The sequence below is a fragment of the Argentina silus genome, assembly GCF_951799395.1.
Source record: "Argentina silus genome assembly, chromosome: X".
In the NCBI taxonomy this organism is placed as follows: Eukaryota; Metazoa; Chordata; class Actinopteri; order Argentiniformes; family Argentinidae; genus Argentina; species Argentina silus.
The window spans coordinates 18,620,153-18,633,202 of record NC_139653.1 but is presented as its reverse complement, the minus strand read 5'-3'; the positions used below and the strand labels follow the sequence as shown (position 1 = coordinate 18,633,202).

General features: G+C 43.3%; 1 protein-coding gene across 1 annotated transcript; it reads left to right on the top strand.

Annotated features, from left to right (window-relative positions):
- Positions 1-2,086: 2,086 nt before the first annotated feature.
- On the top strand, positions 2,087-7,477 carry bag3 (BCL2 associated athanogene 3; the record flags this gene model as incomplete). Its single annotated transcript, XM_083696165.1, has 4 exons — positions 2,087-2,278; positions 4,436-4,771; positions 5,013-5,357; positions 5,498-7,477. 4 exons carry the CDS (start codon positions 2,087-2,089, stop codon positions 6,236-6,238), a joined length of 1,614 nt encoding a protein of 537 aa, XP_083552291.1. The 3' UTR covers positions 6,239-7,477.
- Between the last annotated feature and the right edge of the window lie 5,573 nt (positions 7,478-13,050).

Below are 13,050 nucleotides of genomic sequence, written 5' to 3'. Positions count from 1 at the left end.
AGAGAGTCAGCAGCTTTAAGTTCATTGGTGTTCACATCACTGAGGACTTAACATGGTCACCCCACATCCATACAATGATCAAGACGGCGCATCAGTGCCTGTTTATCCTCAGGCGGCTGAGGAAATTTGGCATGGCGCACCATGGGCTTGCAAACAGTTTAAACATGTTTCAATAGATAGATAGATAGATTTGCTGGGTAGTTGAAAGAAAATGAGTCTTATTATGGTAGTGGATAAAGTTTGAGATTTGGTTGGTTGGTTGGATAAATAGATAGAAAGAGCCTGGGGTACTTCACTGGAGTGGGTAGAGAGTTGATTGGTTGAGTGGTAGAGTTGGTTGGTAAACCAGATTAGAGTTTTTGGAGTTACAAAAAGCTTAATAGTTTAAAAGGTTTAATAGGCATCAGAAAGCTTTTATCAGGGTTGATGAAGATTTTCTGGGCAGTTGAAAGAAAGTGAGATTGATTGGTTGGATGAATGGATAGATGAAAGATTAGAGAGGGGAAGTAAAGAAAGGTCTCCTGTCTCAGGGCGGCAGGTAGCCTAGAGATTAGAGAGGCAGGCTAGCAATCGGTAGGTCGCTGGTACGATCCCTAGCCCAGGACAGAGCCGGATGTGAGCTGGTGACTGGAAGGTTGCTGGCATTATATCTAAGGTGCCTACCACTGTTATTTGTGTTACACTGTGTTTGGTTTATACCAAGTGTGGGTGGACTGAGAGGTCAATGTTTGTTTCAAATGGCAATGCTAACGGTCGTTCATCATGGAATGCAGTTGCTGCGCACGTGGGCAGTGCACCCTTGACAAGTTCCCTGCGAAAACTTCTCAATTAAAGGTAGACTCTGGGATGTGACGTCAATCTTATAGGACTTATAGATTCCTATAGGATCCAATAGGATTACTTTTGATTTCCAATAGGAAAACCTGCCCAACAGGATTCTATTAGAGGTGACACAAAAAATCTAGTAGGATTTATAGACTACTATAGGATCCAATAAGAAAAGAATTGTCCAATAGGATTTCAATAGAGGTGACACAAAATCCTATATAATCAGATTGTGAGAATCCTATAGGATTCTAGGGTAGTGTTGTGCCCGCGGGAATATTGGGTTTTATGTCCAAATTTGTGGACACCCCGTCTGAAATGGATTTATACATCCCAAAAAACATTTATACTAAATTTGGCCCTTTAATCCGACGCATAACGACTTCATTATATTTTGTCGAGGCGAATGTCATCCGCAGATTCCAGATCAAATTATTCTGTCCTTCCTTTGAATACAAACCTGCAAGTTACTTTGATTTGTTGTGTTGCTCTCTCTAGAGGAGGGTCTACCGGCAATAACTTTGGAATAACTTTGCTTTCAAAAGACTGGAAGGTTATAACATTGCTTTCCATAGGAAAACTAGAGTGAAATTGTACGGAAATAACATATGTCTCTATGCTTTTGAAAAATAAATAATTGTGAGCAGATTTTTCCTCGATTTTAGCAGGACGCTCCGCCCTCGCGGCCTGCCCGGTTGGTTAAACCTGGTTCAGCCTAATTCAACGTCACCATGCATAACGCGTGCCGTGTACAATCCAAAACAACATTTAGTTGATCATCTGTTCCATTCATTATCATTTCATAAATCAAAATGAAGTTACCAGCGCTATGAAGACATGTTGTCAAGTGTGTCCAATAGGGGGCTTTTATTTTGAAGTGGTATTACTGGGTCGTAAAATAAAGGCATAAATACGTCCATGCAGTGCACTGGTTTAAATTCTTTCAAAACCTGCCTCATGATCTCAAATGATCTAATCTCGGATTAGAGTTTTGTCATTTCCGTATAGCGATTACAATGTTAGAATGAACTGTATAAAAATAGCATATTATTGTAGCCACCTGCGTGGGAATGATGTTCATTTCCAAGAGATACATAGCCGACATGCAAACAGAGCACAACACATGTCGCCCTAGGTCGGGCTGGAACTTTCTGAATCTTGATACACCGACAACTTTGATCTAGCTATTTCGAGAAACTTCCCGCCCCTTTTCCCATACGTCACCGTGCGGAATGTTTAAAGGGTCCGTTGACTATATAAAATGGCTCAGTACACAAGTCCAAGGAATTTGAACAGCATGAAGACACAGTCACCTATGGTAGAAATGGCCACCAACGACCCTCTCCCCCCAGGATGGGAGATCAAAATTGACCCACAGACAGGGTGGCCTTTTTTTGTGGATCACAACAACCGCACAACAACATGGAATGACCCAAGACACGATGTTAAAAAGGTATGTGTACAGTAAAAATGAAGTGTATCTGAAAAAGCTATCGTTGAAAGTTTGGCTGTACATGCTATGACGGTGCCTGACAGCTACTGTAAGGAGGATTTCTCATGTAAGGCACGACGTCGATCACGCGCTTAATTCAACGGTTGACTGACTGTTTATACGCGCAGACCTTTATAATAGGGATTAATCTAAGCCTTTTAATTTCTTTAAAATAGCTCATAATATTTGGGATTTGTTTATTCTTGATGTAATATGCCAACGCAATTGCTATCACCACCCACTGTCGGATCCCAAACCACTTGCATGACAACCTGGTCTACTATGCCCATTAATATTCTTATGTTATGATCTAAGCGTGGCTGGTTTGCTGGTGACGCACTGCAGTCATGTAAAGCCATGACTGTGAACGTTGACATCTCCATAATGTTTATTTAAAGCTTGGGCTACGCAGCGTTTGTTCATATTTCCAACTTTTCCTTACAAGGGGTTTGAGGCGGTTCCATGTCATCACAGTTGTAGGCTAGTGAAGGAGAACGACACACTGAATTAAAGGAAAACCTTTAGTAAATGGTGTTATTTAACTACATTGTTTGACTGTACGATGTGATTGAACTTTGATGTTGAAGGGTTGGAGTAGTGTTCTGTGCCGGCCAGTTGGCATCTTGCATGAGATCAACACTTGCTGTTGTCCAAAGTTAGTGTCACGAAGAATCTGCTGGAAAGACACAGCTGTCAGGGGATAAAATTGGTGCAATGCTGGCAGTCCTACAGGGTCCATGCCAAAATGGTAGAGGGCAAAGGGTCGTTCAAAGCTATGTGTCATAATGTCACAGATGTTGTTGCAAAGAGAAAAAAAAGTATAAAAGTATACAACTATAGGATTACCCTAATACTTAATTGTAATAATTCATTTTCATATAGTTTTTCACTTTCATAGTCTGACCATACTTGGTTGTAACACAGGTCTACTGTACAGCCATGTGGTAAATTCTTGGCCTTACTCAACTGGGTGGAGTTGTTATAGACTATATCTATCAGTAGGATGCAGCCTCTTTTGTAAGCCTGTGGCCTATGGAGCAGAATCTGGTCCCCCATTTCAAAGGTCTTCTTTGTGATACACTCCTCCACATACTAATGTTATTTCAGCTTTGTCTTTTCAACATCTTTATTATTGTTCTGAGCCACACCTTGCATATGAAAGCATAGCAATGAAAATGGCTTAACATTGTACTATAATTTGTGTCTGTGTATTTAGGTGGATCCATTTGTTCTTAAACATACCTTATTTATCCAAATATTATATTTCATGGTCAATTCATGTGGGTAATGGGTATCACTCAATATTGTATAACCCAGTTATGTGCCATACTTTGTTAAAGACTGAAAGCAAAACATTTGTAAACAATTCAAGTACATCACTCACAATATATTGCTAATTCAATTAATAAGCATTTATGTTTATTATTGTTATATTTGACAAATACAGCATGCCCTTTTCTCTGTCACTGCCAGGTGCCTCACTGTGACAGCTTCAGTGGTTGTCCTGGTGACCACCATGGCAGTAGATTATTATTGTTATCTCAACTTATTACTGACACTTTCGCCAGAACAATGCCATATTTGATGAGAAACTATAAAAAACAAACAAATTTGAGTTGTGTACATTACCTAACTAACAAACAAACAAACAAATACACACATACTCCCATTTGGCTAGGGTAGTAGCTAACTCTACAAGGCATTTCAACTTGCAATTGGATTATGACTAGTTTCCTCTCTCATGTGGTCAGGGAAGTGATACTTTTGACATCTCCCAGGGATATTTCACATTATACCTAATGCCTTTTGCTCTTTGCATGGCCTCCAGAGTAGACTCCAATTTGGTTCAGCCTCTAGCAAACAGCTCTTTTCTGCTGTAAATTAAATCTCAGTAGTGCTCCTAGGATGGAGGAAATGAAGGGCTTTCTCTTTTTCTGAATGTTATATGTTTTCTTCAATTCCCATACAATAAATATGTAAACATTAGCTTTCATTATGATGTATAGTAATTTCATTCCTTTGTGTAGTTTGGGCTTCACCCTATAAAACTATTTTACATATTGGCATTGATGCTTATCTTAATGTCACATTTACCAATTCTGTGACTGTGTTTTTCAGGTCAGTCAGTTATCTCACAATGGCCCTAGTGTGCCGCCAGAGCCAAGCCTTCAGGAGCTGCAGAAGACCTTTGTAAGGGAGATGAAGCACCCCACTCTCCGCCAGGGTTACATCCCAATCCCAGTCTGCCATGAAGGTGCAGACCTCCGGCAGCAACAACACCCATGTTTTTCCTACATCCAGCCGGCTGCTTTACAAAATGTTCGGGCAGATGGACGGACACCCTCCCCCACCCCAACGCTTCACTGCAGGCCTAGATCCCCTTTACAGGGTCCGTCAGAGAGCTGTCTTCCCGAGCCTTGCATGTCCTGTTCACCTGTTTCACAAGGACCTGAGGTGAGATTTGACTTCATGCTTTTTCTGACTTTAGATATAAGCGTAAACCTTACTTTTATATTTCCAAGAAAGTTTCATGCAGGTATCTCATGTTAGGATTAGGATTTGAAAGTGATATCTTATTAGTTACCTTAGGCTAGTATTAGTGTTTGATGTTGGAATCAAATGAAAACTTCAAACTTCTAAAATGTAATATATAATTGTGTTTCATCTGATGCACATTGGTCTTTCATTCCCTCAGGTCCATAATGTCTCCCTTCATCAGCCTCCAAGGCCCAGTAGCACAGGCCTCCAGGCAGGTTACATCCCCATCCCAGTGATCCATGAGGGGGCTGGAGGTCAAACACAAACCCCACTCAACCCCACTCTCTACTCCCAGCGTTTCCCTTACTCAGAGCCCCAGCCCTCATTCCACCGTCTGCAGCCAGAGGAGTGGAGTGCTCATCATGGGGCCATGCCCCCTCCCCGGGATCGGGCCTCTCCAATTCTGCTTCCCCAGCATCGTGAGGCTGTCCCCATCCATCTCCCTCCCCACATGAGGAGCCAGTCTCCTGTAAGAGCACAGGTCATGGGAGAGAGACCACAGGTACCTATTTTCTTATTACTATGCTTTTTGTGTCAACTGAGAAGTCTGATATATATTACCAGACAAATGCCAAAGTTACAAATTTGACATACTCCATTTGATGAAGACCCTTTTACCTTTATTCCCTCAACATTCCCCAGGTTCAACAATATATTCCACAGAGGGAGTGCCCCCACAAAGTGGAGGGGGAGGAGCTAAGCACCCTGCCGAGACCTGAGATCCCTCAGTTTCCTCTAACTATACAAAAAGAAGCTGACACACAGCCGTCTCAACAGCCACAGCAATTCCAACAGCCACAACAACTACAACCACCACAACCACGCCAGCAACCACAACAGGCACAATTCCAACACCCACAGCAACCACAGCAACCACAGCAACCACAGCAACCACAGCAACCACAGCAACCAGCAAATATCAGCGTCCAGATGCCCCCGAAACCTGAACCCCAGGACTCTGTGGCTGCTCCACAAGAGGTCCTACCCCCAAAAGCAGAAAATGAACCAATCGCTCAGTGCCCAAGTCACCCGGGCTTGGCTAAAGTACAACAGATAGTGGAGAGAGTGGCAAAACTGGAACAGGAGGTGAAATGCTTTGATGGGAAGAAGAACGATAAGAGGTACTTACTGCTGGAGGAGCTGTTGACCAAAGAGCTTTTGGCATTGGACTCAGTGGACCCAGAGGGACGATTGGATGTGCGGCAGGCGCGACGTGATGGAGTTCGTAGGGTCCAGACCAACCTGGAGGACCTGGAACTACTGGATGAGCGGCCATCAGGGCTACTCAGTGAGTCCTCGATGGAGGGCGACAGTCCGCCACAGAAGGGAGAACCCAGCATGATCAGCCAGGCAAATGTAGAGATGGCTAGGGAGATATCATAATGACTGCACAGCTTTAGAGCAAATATGAGAGAAACATAATCAAATTTGATATAGAAACAGGTTACTCCAACTCCCTCTTTCTACTGCAGATATCAGTGATATATACGATGCATGCATTAATTAATCAACAGTATTAGTATTTTCTGGCATTCACCATGTATTATGTGATGGTTTACTGAGTGCGATCACGTATTCATTGTTGTTGCCTTTTTTCGCTGTGCCAATGTCTTTGTAACATGAACATTGTCATGGTTAAAGTGTCAGTAACAAAGTTCCTTGCAGAATGGAGATTAAATAAGAGGCCTTTATCCATAAGCAAACATTAAGAAAATAACGTATGTTTTTATTTTTGTATATGACGTAGATGCCTTTTGGACCATGTGACATGGTTGCTATAAAGCTATTCAATACAAATTCAATGATAAGACCTCTGGTCTCTATAAACCTATTTAAGTGGTTATTGTAAGAGATTTCTAATATTGCACTCCTATTTTTCTAATCCATTACATGGACATTTACCTCAGACCCCTCCATATAAAAGAAATGGGACAAATGCAGACCCCAATCAAATGTTTTGCCTCATCTGACAAAAGGCCATGAAAAGGCTGAATCTTTCAGGCACTGAATTGTTTTCCTCTCACTTTTCACAGTTCAGTTACATGTCACACACATACTGAACCCAAAAATCTATTTATCTTGTTTGCTTTGCTAGCCTACAGCTTATTATTGGTGCATTACTTATTTTGCTGTCTTGGCACTTGTGTCACCGTTATAATAGGCATATGAATGATTACAATAATGATGGGATCTTGTAATGTAACATGCTGAAATATCAACAATTCAACAATTCAACAGTCCATATCAACATTCAACTGTTATTAGAATTTCAATGGGTAGATTGTTTGAATGATTTTACATGTGTAAGTTTACTTGTATCAGTTCATAACATTAATATATTTTATCTAGAGATTATATTGTCGTCATTTGTGAATTCAAGAATACATGATGATTTAATGATGGTGATAATGACAGAAATGGATGTGAGCTGTATCTCACATGGGAAGTGAGACTATCAGCATTAGCTGCTAATCAAGATTCACAACGTAAAGGGTCTCGGAGTGTAAATGTTAACGTCAAACTACTGTATGTGTTATCACAGCTTGTGAGTTGCAGGTTATTGCAGTGTTAAAAGCTTTGGGTCACGTTGGCATGGTTGCAAATAAAATGTATTTGACATTGTCTGTGTTTGAGTGATCTTTTCTGTTATAAAGTGGTTCTATCATATTCCTGCAAATCTTCTCCCTTTGCAGCAACACTATCAAATCACACATGTCTGATTGGAAAAGCCATGCACCCAATGCATGAATTGAAATACTAACTGACAGTGGAACTAGAATTGAGTCAAATTGAAGTAAAATAGTCTTGTTTCTTGAATAAGCATATTGATAGTCAGCCAGTTTTTGAACAATGTAGTCAATAAACCAGAGAGAATCTTTCTTGCTTGAACCAGCCATGATGAACCGCTGTTCCTTAAAGGCCCGCATAGCCTACAGAGAGGTTATATTTCTTCAATTACCAATTACAGTATCCAGCAAATGCAGTACATCTGGAAAGAAGGAATCACGTTTTTGAGGAGTTCGCGAAGAGTGAAAGAAGTCTTCTGTAATATGTGGGAGGCAACACGTCTGACTTAGGAGAATAGTTATCCTAAGTACCGGTTCAGTGTATTAACAAATCAAACTAGAACAGGAAGTTCCAAGAGAAACTTTGTGTGCTTGCTCAGCTGGCGTATTCAAATTATTGGTAGTGGAGTTTAGTGAGATAGTTCTATCTTTGAGATATCTTCAAGTAAGATAAATAAGCTCTTGCTGACTATTGAAACCCATGTTGTAATGAAGAGTGTTGTGAACATTATGAAGATGGTTTGGTGTTCCTAACTTCAACAGTGTGGTTCTAAGAATGGCAAAGAGCCTTGGGGTAGTTTAGTGGAGTGAGAGATAGGGTCTTCAATCTACTATAAGTAACTACTAACCTTAAAGTATACCTAGTAAATATAATTTATATACTTAAGATTTTTTTAAAAAGGTATATGATACATTTTGCCACAGGTGGGCATCTGGGGGGTTGATAATGGTCTTGGTGCAGAGGAGTGACATTATGGGGGACAGTGACTGCAGTAACCACTTCTGGCCACTATATGGGTAAAGGGGGGCGCTCCCATATAATAGAAATCTGCAGTATATCCCAGTAAAGTGAAGTGCTTTCTATAGTATATTGTAGTATACTATACATCACACTGGAGTACCCTGTGATCATGTACAGTACTGTGTACTGTAATACCCTCTGGCGATATGTAGTATCTACTCGAGAATTTTGCAGTGTACTATAGTATACTACACTACACATGGAAGTATCCAGGCAATGTCTAGTATACTCTACAAATTTGAAGTATGTTATAAACTCACTGGCCACTTTATTAGGTACACCTTGGTAGTACCGGGTTGGACCCCCTTTTGCCTTCAGAACTGCCTCACTTCTTTGTGGCATAGATTGAACAATGTGCTGGAAACATTCCTTAGATATTTTGGTCCATATTGACATGATAGCATCACGCAGTTGCTGCAGATATGTTGGCTGCACATCCATGATGCGAATTTCCCGTTCCACCACATCCCAAAGGTGCTCTATTGGATTGAGATCTGTTGACTGTGGAGGCCATTGGAGTACAGTGAACTCATTGTCATGTTCAAGAAACCAGTTTGAGATGATGTGAGCTTTGTGACATGGCGCATTATGCTGCTGGAAGTAGCCATCAGAAGATGGGTACACTGTGGTCATAAAGGGATGGACATGGTCAGCAACAATACTCAGGTAGGCTGTGGCATTTAAACGATGCTCAATTGGTACTAAGAGGCCCAAAGTGTGCCAAGAAAATATCCCCCACAACATTACACCACCACCACCAGCCTGAACCGTTGATACAAGGCAGGATGGATCCATGCTTTCATGATGTTTACGCCAAATTCAAGTCCAATTTTGGTGAGCCTGTGCGAATTGTAGCCTCAGTTTCCTGTTCTTAGCTGACAGAAGTGGCACCCGGTGTGGTCTTCTGCTGCTGTAGCCCATCTGCTTCAAGGTTCGACGTGTTGTGCGTTCAGAGATGGTCTTCTGCATACCTTGGTTGTAATGAGTGGTTATTTGAGTTACTGTTGCCTTTCTATCATCTCGAACCAGTCTGGCCACTCTCCTCTGACCTCTGGCATCAACAAGGCATTTTCGCCCAGAAAACTGCCACTCACTGGATATTTTCTCTTTTTCGGACCATTCTCTGTAAACTCTAGAGATGGTTGTGCATGAAAATCCCAGTAGATCAGCAGTTTCTGAAATACTCAGACCAACCTGTCTGGCACCAACAACCATGCCACGTTCAAAGTCACTTAAATCACCTTTCTTCCCCATTCTGATGCTTGGTTTGAACTTCAGCAGGTCGTCTTGACCATGTCTACATGCTTAAATGCATTGAGTTGCTGCCATGTGATTGGCTGATTAGATATTTGCGTTAACGAGCAGTAACAGGTGTACCTAATAAAATGGCCGGTGAGTGTACACTGCAATACAGTATAATTGTTCATGTACAGTATAATTGTGTTGTCACATACTGTTGTACCATTTGATCTTGTCACCTGATCTGAAGGCAATGGCCTTCAGATCAGGTGATGCTCAGGCCTATAGCTCATCCAGGGCTAACCTGCAGAGGGGCATCAAAAAGGCCAAGCACAACCACAAGGATCGAGGATCACTTCAAGAACAACTCTGACCCCCGATGCATGTGGCAAGGCATCCAGGCCATCACAGACTACAAACCCACTAACACTTCCCCCCCCTCCATCAGCCCCTCACTCTCTCTCCCACCGACGTGTGTGCGGCACTGAGCAGGGCAAGGCTGCTGGTCCTGATGGCATCCCCGGACGCGTCCTCAGGGCCTGTGCTGTGCAGCTGACTGAGGTTTGGACTGACATATTCAACCTGTCCCTAGCCCAAGCAGCTGTCCCCGCGTGCTTCAAAACCACCTCCATCGTGCCGGTGCCAAAACACTCCACTGCAATGAGCCTTAATGACTTCCGCCCAGTTGCACTCACGCCCATCATCATGAAGTGCTTCGAGAGGCTGGTCCTAGCTCAACTCAAGACCTGTTTACCACCCACACTGGACCCCTTCCAATTCGCCTACCGTCAGAACAGGAGTACAGAGGATGCCATCTCAACGGCACTTCACTGCCCTGTCCCACCATGACAATAGCAACACCTATGTGAGAATGCTTTTCATTGACTTCAGTTCAGCTTTCAACACCATCATCCCCTCCAAACTGATCACCAAACTCAGTGAACTGGGCATCAATTCCTCCCTCTGCAACTGGATTCTGGACTTCCTAACCAACAGGCCGCAGTCTGTTAGGCTACATAACCACACCTCCTCAACCCTCACCCTGAACACCGGCGTTCCACACGGCTGTGCGCTGAGCCCCCTCCTTTACTCCCTCTTCACCTACGACTGCACACCTGTACATGGCTCAAACACCATTGTTAAGTTCGCAGACGACACAACAGTGATTGGTCTCATCAGCAACAACGATGAGTCGGCCTACAGGGAGGAGGTCCAGCACCTAACAGTGTGCTGTAACGACAACAACCTGGCTCTCAACACCAGGAAGACCAAAGAGCTCATTGTGGACTTCAGGAAGTCAAAAGCTGGCACACACACCCCCATCCTCATCAACGGGACTGAGGTGGAGCGAGTCACCAGCTTCAAGTTTCTGGGTGTCCACATCTCTGAGGATCTCTCCTGGACCCTCAACACCTCTACCCTGATCAAGAAGGCTCACCAGCGTCTCTTCTTCCTGAGGAGACTAAAGAAGGTCCATCTGTCTCCTCAGATCCTGGTGAACTTCTCCCGCTGCACCATCGAGAGCATCCTCACCAACTGTGTCACAGTATGGTATGGCAACTGCTCTGCCTCTGACCGGAAAGCACTGCAGAGGGTGGTGAAAACTGCCCAACGCATTACCGGTTCCTCACTCCCCTCCATTGAGGCTGTCCAGGGCAAACGATGCTTGTGTAAGGCACGCAGCATCGTCAAGGACATTTCTCACCCCAATCATAGACTGTTCAACCCACTCCCCTCCAGGAGGCGCTACAGGTCTCTCCGCACCCGAACCAGCAGGTTCAGAGGTAGCTTCTTCCCTGCGGCTGTCACCCTACTGAACTCCAATTCTGCACCTAGGTGACAACCTACCTTTTTTGCACTTAGACGCTAAATGCAGTTAGACGCTAACTGCATTTTGTTGTCTCTGTAGCTGTACTCTGCACAATGACAATAAAGTTGAATCTAATCTAATCTAATCTAAAAAAAATGTTGTCCAAGCCTGCTGAGGCAAATTTGTCCTTCAAATCGGAATCACACTGCAAGTCAATTATTTCAAGTTGGATGTCGATGGGCAGGTCAGAAGCCGTGACTGTGAATGGCGAGCGAAAAACTGCGAATTCTGTCTCAAGTTCACCAAAGACCTGAAACCGTTGCTCAAATTCCCGCAGCAATCCCGTAATCTTGTCTTTGTACCGATTCATGTCAGCATTAACTCCGGTCACACGCACATCTTTTAGATGAGGAAAATGAGCAGGGTCACCACTTGACAGTTGTGTGTCCCACAAAGTCAGCTTCAACTTGAATGCGCATATGCTGTCATAATACTGTGTGACAACTTTTTTACGCCCTTGCAGCATTTTGTTCAGATTATTCAAGTGCTCTGTAATATCAACCATAGATGCTAGGTCCTGCAGCCATTCTGGGGATTGTAATTCCAACACCGGTGTGCCCTTTTTCTCCATGAACTGTCCAATTTCCTCTCGTAGATCAAAGAAACGCTTCAGAACGGCACCTCGGCTTAACCACCTTACTTCAGTGTGGTATGGCAGGCCATAGGTAACGTCTGTATCACTGAGTAAGCTGTCAAACTGACGGTGATTCAGACCTCTGGCTCGGCTGAAATTAACAATTTGGACAACCACTTTCATGACGTGATTCATTTTTAACGACTTGCAACACAATGCCTCCTGGTGCAAAATACAGTGAAATGTCCAAAAACGATGTCCTCCATTTGCAGCTTGTACTTTCTCTCTGAATTTTGTTACATCTGCTTTTTTCCCAATCATTGACGGCGCGCCATCTGTAGCCAAGCTGACAGCACGGGCCCAGTCCACTCCAACCCTGTCCAGCGCTCCAACGAGAGTTGAAAATGTCATTTGCTGTTGTGGTGTCTGTCATCGGCACCAACTCAAGGAACTCCTCGGTGATGGTCAAAGTCTCATCAACACCACGAATGAATATGGCCAGTTGAGCTACATCCATAATGTCCGTGCTCTCATCAATAGCAACCGAAAATGCAACAAACGACCTGAGTTTGTGCTTCATTTGGCTGTCCAAATCTGCCGAAAGATCTGAAATCCTATCTGCCACAGTGTTTCTCGTTAGGCTAATGTTAGCAAAAACCTGTCGCTTCTCAGGGCACATGATTTCTGCAGCCTTTAGTATGCATGTTTTCACGAACTCACCCTCACAGTATGGCTTTGATGCCAATGCAATTTTGCTAGCAATAAGGTAGCTAGCTTTCACTGCTGCATCACTGATATCTCGGCTACGGGTAAAAACAGACTGCTGTTTCTTCAGACCCGCTAACAATTCATTTATCTTCTCTCTTCTCAGTTGTCCTTGCAAGTTGTTGTATTTTTAGCCATGATGAGTCTCATAGTGGCTCC